Source organism: Lutra lutra, chromosome 5 (assembly GCF_902655055.1).
Source record: "Lutra lutra chromosome 5, mLutLut1.2, whole genome shotgun sequence".
Classification (NCBI taxonomy): Eukaryota; Metazoa; Chordata; class Mammalia; order Carnivora; family Mustelidae; genus Lutra; species Lutra lutra.
Genome location: NC_062282.1, coordinates 84,091,348 through 84,107,406, shown reverse-complemented (window position 1 = coordinate 84,107,406; position 16,059 = coordinate 84,091,348). Strand labels below are relative to the sequence as shown.

The window sequence follows — 16,059 nt, the reverse complement described above, 5'->3', positions numbered from 1 at the left end:
ATACCTTTTCTTAGCTTTCTCTACCCCATCACAATTTACGACGACACATTTATAGGTTATAACATTTTTAAGGCCTGTCTACCCCAACAGACTATAAACTCCATGTGTTCAGGGCCTCTGTCTGCTCTGCTCATTTCTGTGTCCCCAGCACCCAATACAGTGGTTCCCATTTAGTAATCATTCAGTAAATATTTCTCAATGAATTGTCCATGCATGAATAAGTGAATGTGTGAGTAAATTGTACACTCTAGGGGCACCTGGGTGGCTCAGTTGGTTAGTAACTGCCTTCGGCTCAGGTCATGATTCTGGGATCCTGCGGTCCTGGGATCGAGCCCCACGTTGGGCTCCTTGCTCAGCAGGGAGCCTGCCCTTTTCCTCTACCTGCTGCTCTGCCTACTTGTGCTCTCTCTCTCTCTCTCTCTGTAAATAAATAAATAAAATTTATTTTAAAAAATTGTACAATCTACTGAGATAGAAAACACTAGGACAAGAGCAGCTTTTGGGAGGGAAGAGCTTGGGTTTAATTTGGACTTGCTGAGTCTAGGAAGACCATGAAATTTCCTAGTGTAGTCGCAGCCTTCCAAAGCTTCCAGAAGATCAAATCCTCTTTTCTGTTTCCTTTGTCATAATTTCCCATTCATCTGTCTGTTCCTTCCACTAGTCTGCCAGCTCCGTGAGGGTAGGGACAATGGTACATCATTTTATCCCCAGTGGGCAGCTTGGCACATGGATGGGCTCAGTGAATGAATGGGCAGGGGGAGTAAGTTTTTACAAATTTTGCAAATTCCCAGAGAGCGGCAAAAATACAAATAATGATTCCTGCCTCTGCCTTCTTCCAGTGGTGTCTCCAGAGCTCAGTGCTTAATGCCCGGCACAAAGTAAATACTCAGTAAATATCTGTGGGATTAAACTGCCCTTCCTCTAAGTGTCACTGAAGCACAGACATTGCAGTTTGGGTCATGGAATGACCTTCCTTAAGGGACTCACTCTGAGGTGCCAAGACAATAATGATCAATATTTCAAAATATGGAGGACAGTGATGTTATCTAGTTTGAGGTAATGTGAAATAAATCTCATTTCTGATGGTGATGGAGTAAAAATCTTTTACAAAATAGAAGACCTTTCCTGAGCTACTGTACGAGAGCCACTTCTAGTACTTGATGCACTTATGGCAAACAGCAAAGAGTAAAAATCACCCCAACTTTGGCCTCTGTGAAGGAATTTAAATGTTTAAGGAATAATAAATACAGAATACAGAGAATTAAAGTAGTCCAGACTTTAGAAAAAGTGTTGTTACTTGCACACGGTGAGGAATTATCTGATTAAAAAAAAAAAAAAAAAAGAGGCAAGAAAATATTAGGGTAATTAATGTGCTTGGAAAATATTATCTTGTAAGAGGTTATTCATATATAAAGGTATGATTATCGTACTGTGTGTTTGGAGGGCTTTGAATACAATGTTTATAATAAAATAGAATGTTGTAAAGAGTGGAATGAGAGCCTCAGAAGTTGGCCACCAAGAATGCCTTACAGATACATAAAGAGGTAAGAGCTGTATTTTGCCCAGCACATTGTCAAAATGTATTTGTAAATTTCTGTCCACTTCTCTCTCTCTCCCACTAGTCTGCCTGAGGGCAGGAACTGTGACTTTTTCATACTGCATCCCCAGTGCCTGCAAAGAAGAAGTACTCAAGAATGACTATAGAATGAATGATGGGGCGCCTGGGTGGCTCAGTGGGTTAAATCCTCTACCTTCGGCTCGGTCATGATCCCAAGGTCCTGGGATCGAGCCCCGCATCGGGCTCTCTGCTCAGCAGGGAGCCTGCTTCCTCCTCTCTCTCTCTCTGACTGCCTCTCTGCCTACTTGTGATCTCTGTCTGTCAAATAAAATCTTTAAAATAAAAAAAGAAGAGGGGCGCCTGGGTGGCTCAGTGGGTTAAAGCCTCTGCCTTCGGCTCAGGTCATGATCCCGGGGTCCTGGGATCGAGCCCCGCGTCGGGCTCTCTGCTCCGCGGAGAGCCTGCTTCCTCCTCTCTCTCTCTCTCTCTCTTTCTCTCTGCCTGCCTATCTGCCTACTTGTGATCTCTGTCAAATAAATAAATAAAATCTTTAAAAAAAAAATAAAAAATAAAAAAAATTAAATTAAATTAAAAAAAAGAATGATATAGAATGAATGAGTGAGTGAATGAGTGAATACTTACTTTCGTCATTGCAAGAGGTAAGGCTTAAGGATTTCATTCAAATTCTCATTTAATTTCTCTGGCAACTTCCATTTAGTTTTGAATTACACACACACACACACACACATTACATACATGTGCACACATATCTACATATAAACATGCATGTGAAAATACGTATACTTTTTTAAAATCAGCAAGTATTATACAACTCCAGGTTCTGCCACAGTCTCTCTGTAGTCTCTCGTGATCTCCATGGGTGCCCAGAATCTTACCTTGAGGAAGGTCAGGCAGTCCTGGTTCTCACTCTTGTCTTTGTCTCGTAGGTCGAAGTTGTAGAGAGCTCGGCAGAGTGGGGGTGGCTGGGGCAGCTGCTTGATGACTTCCACGGAGCTGGCTGGGAAGATCCCACTGACTCCATTGATCTCCCCCTGGTACCAGTTCTCATCCAGCTGCCTCCGGAGAAGGATGACATCTCCCTTATTAAACTTCAGGTCACCAGGATTCTGCCCTCGGTAGTTACATACGGCCTTTGCTCGTGGCACCTGCAGTGGCACAGACCAATGAAATGTATCCTTAGCTCACAGGCGAGGGGGACAGAAGGAATAACAGTAAAACTGACCACTGAGCACTTCCCATGTGCTTAGTGCTGGATGTGGATCATCTTCTTGAACCTTTGAGATAATCATTCTTATTACCCCTTCTTCTAAGTAGGGCAACTGAGGCACAGAGTGGGTTAGTACCTTGCCTATGGGGCAGCTGGGAAAGCAAAGATACGGGGTTTGAACTCAGGCTACAGGATTTCAGAGTCCCTATTCTTTTTTCTTTTCTTTTTTTTTTTTTTCTTATTAATACAGTGTTTATTTGTCTTCCCTCTGTCAAACCCTGAGTCAACCACTTTCTGCAGGCTGCCTGGGGAGGTATAGGGAAAGGAACATACATGGCAGATGAGACACTGGAGGAAAACCTAAGGGAGGTGGAGACAGCTCCTTCACATGGTGAGGAGGATGAGAAAGGCCACCAGCAGGTAAAAGATCCCTATGGCCTCCAAGAGGGCAAAGCCCAGAACAGCGCAGGAGAAGAGCTGTTGCTTCAGAGAGGGATTCCTGCCATAAGCAATGACGAGGCTCCCAAACAGTCCCAAAGTCAGCCCTGGGGCCAGCCCCCCGACCATGGCAGCCCCAGCCCCAGTGAACTTGGCTGCTGTGTTGATGTCACTTGCAATGGCGCTGGTTGGGAAGCTGTGGCTAGGAATGAGTGAGGTCAGGGGACGTGGGGCTGTCAAGCTGCTGAAGGTCTTATAAGGTGTCTCCAGGGGTGTTAGCACCACTGTAGCTGGTAACCAGCTCAACGCTGAGAGGTGCTCCTTCCCAAGAAGCGGGTGGAGACGAACTTTGTACTGGTGTACATTTTCAGGAGACGAGGGGCTGTTGGCAGAAGAGCTGCTCCCAGCGCAGAGAAGACAGAGAGGGGCGGCGGCCAGAGCCCCTGTTATTAATCACTATGCAGGGGACAGGATTTTGGACTTCCACGACTGTGTGGACTTGAGTGAGTCAGTGACTCTTTTTGGGGCCTGAATACTGATTGGGAATTCTGGCTCTACCTCTTTCCTTTCATGTGACTGCAGTCACGTCATTTAATCTGTCATAAATCATATCCATTTATAAAATGGCGTAATAACAAAATATGTACTTCATTGGTGTAGTCATGAAGACTAAATATTTATAATGCATTTTCTAAAGATTTTATTTATTTGAGAGAGAAAGAGAGAAGTAGAGAACACAAGCAGGGATGAGGGGCAGAGGGAGAGGGAGAAGCAAACTCTCTGATGAGCGGGGAGCCTGATGCTGGGCTTGATCTCAGGACCCTGGGATCATGAGATGAGCCGAAGGCAGATGTTTAACCAACTGAGCCACCCAGGTGCCCTAAATATTTATAATGCATTTAGCATATTGCTTGATACATAGTATGGGCCCATTAAATGGCATCTTTTACAGGATGGCTATAGTAAGGAAAGGCTAATGATATCAGTTCTACCTATTCCTCAGTGTTGATGGGAAGTAAATTGAGGTGAAAAGTCCCTGAAAATACAAAGTACTATAGGAGGGGCATCTGGCTGGCTCAGTTGGAGGAACATGCAACTCTTGATCCCGGGGTTGTGAGTTCAAGCCCACACTGGGTGCAGAGGTTACTAAAATAAAAAAAAATATATATATATATATAAGTAAGGTAATTTTAAAAAAAAGAAAGTGCTATATGGCAGTGATGCAACATAATTTGTCTTCAGCTGCCTCCAAAAAGTGTAAACGTCATTAGTGTTTGGATCATTAGGAAGCACTGAGACAAAGAATTAGTCAGAAATCAATCATTGCTTTTAAAAAAAATCAGCTAAAGAACTGTCATTTGTTAGTTGTCTCTCTAAATAATTGTTTTAGTAAAGTGCATTTTTTTTCCCTAATCGGAACTGGTTTCTACACGCAGAAACAGCCTCACTTTGGTTTTGCTTGAAGTCAAGAGTGGCAGACTGCAAGTTCTTTTTTTTTTCTTTTTAAGATTTTATTTATTTATTTGACAGACAGAGATCACAAGTAGGCAGAGAGGCAGGCGGGGGCGGGGGGCGGGTGGGAAGCAAGCTCCCTGCTGAGCAGAGAGCCCATGTGGGGTTCTATCCCAGGACCCTAAGATCATTACCTGAGCCAAAGGCAGAGGCTTTAACCTACTGAGCCACCCAGGCACCCCAGACTGTAAGTTCTAGTAGCTTACGTTTATTAGTCCTTCATGTCACCTGGGATTGTATTGTATTTTGTGCTTCCCTCAGCAGTGGGGGAAAGTAGCCCCCTCTCTCAGGGGCAATCTTGCTATTCATAAGTGGATGTAAGCAGGCAGTATTTCAGTTCTCCCGGAACCTTCTGAGTCTGCAATGTTCATTTGAAAAGGAATTTCAAGCATTTCAGAGGTAGAGACAAGACCTGAGCAGTCCTTGCTGATGGGATGTTAGAGCAGTGTTTTTTTTCTGCTAGACCCAGGACACAGTAGGGAGAGCCCAGGGAGATAGGAAAACCACAGGAATGCAACTCATCCTTGGGAAACTAGTGGACAAGTGAGAGAAGACATGTGCACTAGGAGGTTTAGCACAGTGCTGTGGATATTATAAATGGAATTGGTTGAATAAATTATGGAAAACCCTGTAGCCATTAAAATTGATGATATGGATCTATAATTAATAACATTGACAATTACTCATGATATATACTAAGTATAATAGAAGAGGTTAAAAACAGTTGTTTTTGTTATAAATAAAAACTAGGCTTTCATTGTAAATACATATGTATATTTTTACCTGGGATGGCTATATCAGCATTTTTTTTAAAAGATTTTATTTATTTGTTCGACAGACAGAGATCACAAGTAGGCAGAGAGGCAGGCAGAGAGAGAGGAAGGGAAGCAGGCTCCCCGCTGAGCAGAGAGCAGGACGGATGGTTGCAGGGCTTGATCCCAGGACCCTGGGATCACGACCTAAGCCCAAGGCAGAGGCTTTAAACCACTGAGCCACCCAGGCGCCCCTATATCAGCATTTTAAGAGTGGTTATTGCTAAGTGTTGATACTTTTGAATATTAAAAAAATGGTTTCCCTAAGTGCTTAGCCATATTTTCTAATTCTTCTACAATGAAATAATTATATTGTCTATTAAAATTGGACAGTAGGGGAGTGCTTGGCTAGCTCAGTCAGTAGACCATCCAGCTCTTGATCTCTGGGTCATGAGTTTGAGCCCCATGTTGGGTGTGCAAAAAACTACTTTAAAAAATTTGAAAAAAAAGTGGACAGTAGAAAGAAAATGAATGAAACTGGGGAATAAGAAGTGAAAGATATGGGAGCAATTTAGGAAGAAAATAAGCCAAGCTGAGTGGGAACATCAACAAACCATGCAACTACCTTCTTGGAGAAGTTTCTTTCTTTTTTTTTTTTTTTTTTTTTTGGGGGGGGGCAGCTTGTGTTTTTTTTTTTTTTTTTTTTAAAGATTTTATTTATTTATTTGACAGAGAGAGATCACAAGCAGGCAGAGAGACAGGAGGAAGCAGGCTCCCTGCTGAGCAGAGAGCCCGATGCGGGACTCGATCCCAGGACTCCGAGATCATGACCTGAGCCGAAGGCAGCGGCTTAACCCACTGAGCCACCCAGGCGCCCCCTTGGAGAAGTTTCTTATCTGAGAAATAAACAAGTAGAAGCAGAATGAGAGCACAGGATTTCTGAAGAATGACCTGAATCTGTTAAACTCCTAGTTTAATAGTTGTCCCCTCGGGCACCTGGGTGGCTCAGTGGATTAAGCCTCTGCTTTCAGCTCGGGTCATGATCTCAGGGTCCTGGGATCGAGTCCCACATCGGGCTCTCTGCTCAGCAGGGAGCCTGCTTCCCTCTCTCTCTCTCTCTCTCTGCTTGCCTCCCTGTCCACTTGTGATCTCTGTCAAATAAATAAAATCTTAAAAAAAAAATAGTTGTCCCCTCTTCTTCCAATTTTCCATTGTAATATAAATCACATTTTTGGTGGGTACATGGCTATGTGGAACGCTTGTCACATTTGGAATTGTGCCTCCCCCAGGCAGCTAATTTTTTGGCCAGTGGGGTATAAGCAACTTTTAGGACATGTCATTCCCGAGAGACTGATTTTCTCTTTCCTTTCCTGCATTTTGCTATGTGCAATGCAGACATGATTGCTGGAATTTTAGCTGCCATCTTGAACAATGAGGATGAAGGTCACAGGGAAAGAGGGAAGGAAGTAGTCTGGATTGCAGAGCTGCCAGACAATTCCTGGACTACTTTGACTTCTAGACTTTTGTCTGGAACCTAAATAAATATCCATCTTGCCTAAGGCATGGTTATTTTGCATTTGTAAAAGGAAGGAAGAATGAAAAAAATTAAGGAAAGAAAAACATTGAAGTCCCCTTAACTTTGCATAATAATGATAGTATCAATAGCTAATATTAGTGAGTGTTCCTTCCCATATGCCAGGCATTGTGCTAGGTACTCCACAATAGATCTTATTTAATCTCATGAAAAACTGTGATTAGAAAATTGAAAGTAGACGGTGGTGGGTTTAGAATTTGAGGTGGGATTTGTCTATCCTGAGGACCTCAAGCCCTTAACCACTCAGCCAGTGTTTTTCAAATTCAAGTCTGTGGTTGACCTATATCAGAATTCTTGGAGATGTCCAAAATGCAGATTCCTGGACCTCATCTCTAAACCGCTTTGACCAGAATCTCTTGGTTGTATTTTTACCAAGCTCCCTTAGCATCCAAATTTGATGCCCCTGGTCTGAGTTACATCTTATTCTAACTAAAATGGGAGCAATGGAATATCGCTGTAGGCTTTGTGAATGGCTAATCTGCCTTTTTTCTCTCTTTTCTGGAAGACATTCCAGTGCAAGTGGCAGTGTATTTTAATGACTACTAAGCAAGTATATTAAAACTGAAATTGCATACAGTCCTTAAATCTCTGTGCAGATGCATGAACTCTGAAACCCTGAGACAGTACTAAGTGCTTGACCATCTTCGTCTTTCTTCTATCTCCCTCAGTAGAGGTAAGTATTGTGGAAGCATACTGTCAGTCCACTTTTAACACCTTCTTTATCTTCAGTCTGCCCTGGTATTCTCAGCTCTACATTCATACTTACAGGAACCACTGGCTTCCTGTTGTAAACTGAGTTGGGCGGGGTCAGGTGCAGAGAGAGGGGGAGAGAATCTGAAGAGAGGAAGGCAATTAACATTTATTGTGGTACTGATGGGCCACAGAAATTTGTCTCACAGAAATATTTACTTCAATTTCTATATATTATGTCATTCATATGATCTCAACATCCTCTAAAGTAGGTAGCATCACCCTGTTGTATTGAGGAAGAAACAAAAGTACTGAGATGTTCAATGTTATCATGCAAGGTCACACAGCCAATGTGTGGCATCCCCGAGACTGTCTTGGCTCTTTTGACCTCGAGGCCTGGTGCTCCTCTCACGCTCATTCTCTCTCATCCAGCTGAAGTCACCACGTATGTTTTTCCATCATAAAACTCATTTGGGGCTCTGTTTCAAAATCAAAATCTGAATAGAGTGTGAATGCAATTTGCTTGCTGCTGGATGCATTAGCATGAATTATTGAACTCCAGAGCCCTCACATAAAAGTTAAGCACCTGAAGACACTCAGCTGGTTGATTCTATCCGGTTCTCAACTGTTCTCTCAGGGGAAAATGACTCTGAGTTCCACATCAGCTATCATCCGTGACATTGTTAGTAATAGCTTTTATCACCCACAATTATTTTCTGTCTCTATAGGTGTACGTGTGAGGGGGGAATGGGGATAAAGTGGGTGTGGAGGTCTCAAAGCTGGGTCATTCCCAAACTCTTTTTCCTGGTGTTTTTCTGAAAGCCAGAGAATCCAATGAAAGCCTGCATGTGCCTAAAGAGCTTTCCTTTTCTATAATTCAAAAGGCTCAAGACTTCTATGTCTATTCATTTGTCACCACAGTAGTGTCTGAAAGCCATGAGGGCCATGCTTTTGATGGAAGGATAATGCATGGAACCAAGAGACATGGGAACGAGGTCATGCAGACATTAGCAGCAGTAGCATTTTGTAGTAATGAACGTTTGTAGTGAACTTCTGGCAAGCATTCCTTCTCTGAGGAACCACATGTTTTCTCTCCATTTCCTGATAGGCCTGTCATTCACTCCGGTCATACCACACACACACAGGGGTTTGTGGCCCGGGCTAGCCAGGGGACCCAAATGCCCCTCACATAGTGCAGTGCAGGCAACTGCCTCCTACAGGGCTAAGTGGAATGTTCTCTGAGGTTTGATATATAAACGCTCTCTTGGATCATAAGCCTTGAGGAGGTAAGCCTTGGACTACTAGTGGTGGTATTTCCCAACCGATAGACACATCTTCCTGAATGAAGCTGCAGAAGGCAGAGGAAAGAGATATAGATAGATAAGAGAACTAGATAGATAAAAGCCTTGACAATAAAATTTCAATGCCGAGATCCAGATGTGCTTTGAAGGATACTTCGTTAAATAAGACCATATCTGCAATGTTTTGTTTATTACTTAAACTACTTCAGTTATTTTCTGACACTTGAATAAGTCCTGACTAGCACATATTAAGAACCTGGAAACAACAAGACTACCTAACAACGAAATCTCCAAATAGTAGAATCCAGAAACAGCAGGAGGTATAGCTGTTAATGAACTCTGAGCTTATTTCCAATTTGAAAATAAGGAGGCATGTGGACTGATAACAGCGTAGGAGAAAAGGAGCCCAAGTGGAATAGAAGCACTGCAGTATAAAGGAAAAGGCCAAGCCGGGATGAGAACTTCATTTATTACCACGTAATGAGCTCTTCACCATGACTAGTGACACTTCCCACTGCTTTAGAAAGGATCTGGCCTGGTTCTCTCTATTCCTGGCATCAGATGGGGCCAAAATCAACATGCTGAGCTAACTGCTTCCCTCCCTGAGCTGATCATGAGATCGCCCATCTCTAGAGAATGGAGTCAAGAAAAAAACACCCTGGCCTTTGGCTCAAGTTACTATGCACTAGGCTATGAATTCTCTTTGGAGAGTTCAGGATGTGGGTCTAAAGCTCCTCTGTATCTGTCTCTGAGACCTGAAGACTAGACGGTGTTTGATAAACACTTAAAGAATGAATGAATTAATCGAGAAATATCCAGAAATTGCCATTCCTGGAGGAGAGGGATACATTCAAGGTTAATAAATATAACTGATAATAATAACTTGAAAGGTTTATTGGCATAAGCTGGAAAATAAAAAAGAGTTTTGGCGATATTTTCCAAATTGTCCTGATTTTTAACAATTTGGTCCTACACGCATTTGAAAAAATGTTCCATATTCAAGTTCGGGAAACGTTGAGTTAATCAAAGTCACATAGATTTCTTTGCTGACTGGCTTCTCAGGAGCTTTATCTGCCGATGTGGTTCTGTATTTGCAGCTGGACCACTTTGCAGGATTAGCAGAACAGGCTTGGGGAATGCTGGGTAAGATAAATGGATTTTACCCTACTGGTGAGACAAAGGATCAACTAACTGTCCTAGATCCTAACTTCCTACTCGCTGCTTAGCCAACTGGGCCATGATGCCTTTCTCCCTCACCATGATAATCCTTTTGGAACAGATTTTGGGCAATGGAGTGTACATTAGAAAGTGCTGGCTGGCCCTTGTGCGCACATCTTGTCTTCTCTGGTGAGAAGGAAGACCCCCCCCCCCACCAGGGTTCAACAGGATCATGACCATCTGCTAGTTGGGGGCTTGAGATCACCAGAGGTTCACAGTATTATGCTCTTCCTCAATGGAAATCCCTGAATCTGGACATTTACATTTGAGGCCAGGTTTATGAGATACTCTGTGTGAATTTCTTTTCTTCAGAGAGAATTTTACTTGTTTAAGGGAGATACAAGGGTGTAACAGAACACAGATGTTAGCATCAAGGAGGATGTTTGCATTCTGGCATTTGTAACTTTGACCAAATCACTTAGCCTTCATGATCCTTAGTTCAGGTCATCTACAAATTGGGACCAGCATCCTACCTCTCTGTGCATTACCCTCAGCAAGTCTGAATTATTCAGATGCTCCCTGTTCCAATGAAAGGTTTGGCAGCTGACCTGGGAGACAATCTCTAAGCCCTCGGAATATCCTGCCGGTTCAGAGACTTGGTTTACTTGGGGCTTTGGGGCATAGCAGAGAGTCTAAGCTAACAATGTGATTTACGGTGGGCAGCTTGAGTCACGTAGTAGAACCTTGACCTCTCAAGGAGTTGGATGGAGACTAAAGTCAACCACATGCCTACCTGACTGACCTCCAATAAAAACCCTGGATATCAGGTCTTCGGTGAGTGTCCTCAGTTGGCAGTACTTCATGAGTGCTGTCATGCATTGTTGCTGAGTCAAATAAATGTCTGTATAACCCCTCTGGGAGAGAACAACTGAGAGCTTGTGACTGGTCTTTTCTGGACTTTGCCCTATGTGTTTTTTTCTGATTCTGACTTTAATTTGTGTCCTTTCACTGTAAAAAGTTGTAACTGTGAGTGTAACAGCTTCGCTGAGTTCTGTGAGCCTTTCCACTGAATCACTGAATCTGAGGGGGGTCTTGGGGACCTATGAACACACTTCCTCATGGGTTTGCTGGGAGGACCAATGAGATACATCACAGAATACTTGTAGAATGGTGGCAAATAATACATGTTCAACAAATAAGGATGCTTCGAGATTTTGCCCAAAGGAGTCAAGAGGAGATGAATTCACTGGTCCATCTTCTGGCCTCACTTTTCCAGCCCTACTTGTCATTCATTCATTCTTTCAATAAATACACCCTGGAGGGCAAGCTATGCCAGGCATTGCCTAGTTGTGGAAACTAAGATTAAACTTATAACTAAATACAAATTAAAATTTGCAATAAGTGTTACGAAGGAAAAGAATAGGATGATGAAGCCTGGGAAGGAAACCAATGTGAGGAAGGTTCTTACTATTGGCCCTATGTCTACATCTAAACCTTTATTCTGCTTGGTGACTTTTGTCATGTATGTCTCTCTCTATGTATCACCTTCCCTCAGTCTTTTGTCTCAGACTTCTCTTCTTCCAGTCCTAGATAGAGAGGTGAGACACCACAGCTTTGCATTATACTTAATTATCAATCTCCTGCCACTTTTAATCGGTGGGCACGGCATTCCTGCCTTCCTCTCTTAATCAAATATCAGTCAAGAACCCAGGATATGGCATGCTTCTTTGCCTTGGTTCCTCCTGCCTCCTTCCTTGGTTATCAAGGCTCTCATAGTGGGCAAAAAGTGAAAGACGCAGGATTTATATGGGGGGTGGGGGGCAGAGAAAGAACCATTCACTGTCCTCAGCCCCTTTTTAGGGTCACCCTTAGCATGCTTTCGTTTTTTCTTGCAAACATTTCTCTGATGTTGCTTTGGGGTGATCTCACTCCCCTATTAGAGGAGGTAATTCCAGACATGCTCATAGCCATATCCCTGGCTGCTAACATAAGCTAGTTCTTAATGAATAGCCTGGGATTTCTTTTGAAATGGGCTGGGTGCCAGGTCCCAGAGCTGTTCAATGGGATAGCACTGAATTCCCCAGGGAACCAAAGTGTTTCCATTGTCATCTCTTCTGCTGGGAGGGCAAGGGCACCTGTGAGGGAGGGCTGGAGGAACACGGGAGCCTGAGGGATAAGGGGAAGAACTTGCTCACTCGTCTCAGGAGGTGACTCTGCTCCCTTCCATTATCCTCATTTCCAGAGTGAGCCTTTCCAGTAGGTGGGGCACCTGGTGAATGAATCTCTTTCCACATGGTTTGAGAGCCTGAGCCAAATCCCACATGCAGTGGGAGGAAAGATGAGTCAAATGACTCTCCCACCACCACCTTCCCTGGCTAGGGGAAAAAAGAAAAAAAGCTTGGTTGCATGTACACTGAGTTTCTCCCTCAAAATTCTCTCTTTCACACCCATGTGAAGATTTCTGCTGCTGAAGGAGGAATGTCTAGGGGCAGTATGATCCAGGCAAACAGCGGACATTTCTGATAACCAGGCCATGCCATTGGGGGATGGAGGGAGCCCCTAGAGGAGGTATATGACTTACACATCTGTGTCCAAGAGTGATGCCCTGAGACTCACTGAGCCTCGCTTTCTTCAGTGTCAAAGCAAAGATGGTAATTCTTACCATTCCTTCCTACTCTAAACACAACAGAGGCTGAGGTGAAGGTCCAAGAATACCTACAGAAAGAAAGATAATGGAAGAGACAAAACCAAATGAATGAAATGTTTGTAACGGTTTGCTATCTGGGCCCTGGATAACAGGGGATTGATGATACTACTGTTCTCTCGGTGTACGTGGTCCTCCTTAGAATGGCTGGTGGAGTACAGGTGCCTCTAGCAGGCCGTTGTGGTGAAGCATGAAGCAACTGTGAGTGACCCTAGAACCTTGGGGAAAATGCCTTTGAAGAGGACCACGAAGGTGACTGAGCTCGTCTTCTCCTGTTAAAAGTTACATCTTGATTTCAAACAGTTTGCTTCTTAACTCCTCTCAATCCTTTAAAACTTGCATGTTGTGTATGTGCATATTTATACCTATTTGCACTTTAATTTGTTGATACCACAGGAAAAAGCCTGCATGACCCTCGCTGGAAACAGCAAGCTCTGGGAAGTTAAAATTCTTTTCTTTCAGTTCCACCGTCCTTGAAGCCAAGATGTTCATCATAAGGACCTTCTGCAAATCTACAGTTTGTCTGCCTCTGTCAAATGAAAATTTAGAGCATTCCTCTCATTTATACCAAATGGGACAGACATGACCTTGGAGAAGAAGTACCTGCCTGCCTATAGAGCTGGTCCCCATGTTAGGAGTGAGTGATGCTAAAGACCCACATGCCATTTGTCCCACTGGGCACGGGGTGACTTAAGTACAAAGCCTGAATCTAGGAAAACCTTCTAGAAGTCCCCGAGAAATGGAAAATGTCTGATGATTAAGCTATAGAAGTATTCCAGAAACTATTTGCAATCATTTTTTACTCTAAGATAGAGTCAGTCATCCTCCTAGAAATACAAGATACTGGGGCACCTGGGTGGCTCAGTGGGTTGAGTGTCTGACTCCTGGTTTCAGCTCAGGTCATGATCTCAGAGTTGTGAGACTGAGTCCTGTTTTGGGCTCTGCACTGGGCATGGAACCTGCTTGAGATTCTCTCTCCCTGCCCCCCCCAAAAGGAATACAAGATACTGCAAATTATGTGAAGAGTTTTTTTTTTTTCCTCCATAAGTCATTCCCAGATAGGTGCCAGTATGTTTGCCACTGCCTCTCTGTCTTCAGAAAGTCTTTACTATCTCCCAGCCCCCAAGGCTGAGTTGGGTCTCCGCTCCAGACTTGAACTCAGTAGCAGTAGGGCCTATGGCTTATTCATCTTTATACCCCTAACAGTTGGCAAAGTGGTGCCATTCCACACATTCATTCAACAAAAATGTACTGACATTCCTATAATAAGAGAGGCACAATCTCTGTCTTTATGGGACTTACATTCTAGCAGCACCTAGGAAGCTCAATAAGTATTTGTTGAATATATGAATGGATGAATGAATGAATCAATCAATGAATATTACACCACACCGTGCCATTTGAACTGAACTCCGACTTGGATATTTTGCCTTCTCTGGTCCTGGCATAAATTTCTAACATGCCCAGCTGGTTACTTCTCCAGGATCAGGAGCATGCAAGCATGTTCAACACAGATATCCACAGATAAGTATAGTATTTTCCTGGGTCACCCTTTATAAAACCCCATTATTTCAAATGTGCTTTAAGCTATCTCCAATATCCCAGTTTTTCCAATGGACACCTGCCTTAGAGACTCCTACTGTTGAAGACTCTGTTTTTCCCACATGTCCTCTTCACCAAGTGTATAATCTCCACTGCAGGCAGCCATGATGAGTGACAAAAAATGCCAGCTGGCAGGTCTAGGAAAGGGAGCATAAGGGAGCAAGGAGATATCTTTTTCCGCCTATTCAGAACATTGAAATCCAATTTACTGCTGGCCACATGAGCCAAAGAAAGCAGCTCTTAGCAGCTGTTGATCTGAGAGGCTCCAATCTCATTTCTGAGCCCTGGCCGTCACTGACACTCCTTGGGCACCTCTGGGAGTAGGTTGGCATGGAGGAGAGGCTCTCCTGTTCTCTTCCCTAAGGGCTGGCTTTGGGTAGGCCTGTTTCACGTGTTAGAAAAAGTGGTTAAGAGTCACTCTTCGAAAATCTTTGTTGTTGTGGCTGGACATTCCTTGATAATTGCTGCCCAATTATTACTCATTTCATGACTTTCACCCTCACTTAGTGGTGTGCTGATAAATCAGCTTTCAAAAACAAACAAACAAACAAATGGCTCTGATTTGCAGTGTTTGCCAGTTTTCGTGGTGTAAATACTCCTACCTTGGCTACCGAATTGACATCACTGACTTGGAAGCTGGGAAGACGTAAGACATGTGCACTATGGTCTTTTGTGAACCAGCAAGTAGCTTGTTCCAACACCACTACCCAGCTCCCTAATTCACACCTATTCCAGAGCTAAAATTGGTCCAGACTAGAACCACTGTCTTTCTACAACTGGGATTTTAGAATATAGTTTGGAAAATACTTGTGCAATCTGCTACACCATTGGGCTCTACTCACAGCATTGCATAGTGAGTACTATGCCTGTTTGGTGGAGAAGAAACCGAGGCATAGGAAGAAAAAACTTGCCCCAGCTTATACCATGGGATTTACTTAGTTCTTATCTCTGTACTTTTCTTTTTTTAAGTCTTATTTTGATTACATTTAGTTAACATACAGTGTTATATTAGTTTTTGGTGTACAATATAGTGATTGAACACTTTCATAATCACCTGGTGCTCATCGCGACAAGCGTACTCCTTAATCCCCATCACCTGTTTCCCCTATTCTCCCCTCCCACCCCCCACCCCCCGCCATTAACCCATCAGTTTGTTCTCTATACTCCTCCTCTCTCTCTGCCTGCCTCTCTGCCTGCTTGTGATCTCTCTGTCAAATAAATAAATAAAATCTTAAAAAAAAAAAAAAGAGTCCATTTCTCTCTTTGGCTTTCTTGCTCTTATGTTTTTGCTCTGCTTGATTGTTATGTTTCTTTAATTCTATGTATAAGTGAAATCACATGATATTTGTCTTTCTCTGACTTATGCCACTTAGCATTATACTCTAGCTCCATCCGTGACATTGCAAATGGCAAGATTTCATTCCTTTTTATGACTGAATAATATTCCATTGTGTGTATATATATGGCACATCTTTTTTTTTCCATTTGTCAACCGATGGGCTCTCTACTCTTGACTCTGGCC

At 43.2% G+C, this 16,059-nt stretch overlaps 1 protein-coding gene and 1 pseudogene across 7 annotated transcripts in view; both read right to left on the bottom strand.

The window, feature by feature from the left end:
* SH3RF2 (SH3 domain containing ring finger 2) overlaps positions 1 to 16,059 on the bottom strand; it is a 127,543-nt gene that overhangs the window by 71,688 nt on the left and 39,796 nt on the right. For all 7 annotated transcript variants that reach the window (XM_047731156.1, XM_047731157.1, XM_047731154.1 and 4 more), the window contains exon 3: positions 2,455 to 2,724. In XM_047731156.1, the coding sequence (XP_047587112.1) occupies positions 2,455 to 2,724 (270 nt within the window). The remainder of the gene's footprint in view (positions 1 to 2,454; positions 2,725 to 16,059) is intronic.
* On the bottom strand, positions 3,171 to 3,650 carry LOC125100751 (ATP synthase F(0) complex subunit C2, mitochondrial-like; annotated as a pseudogene).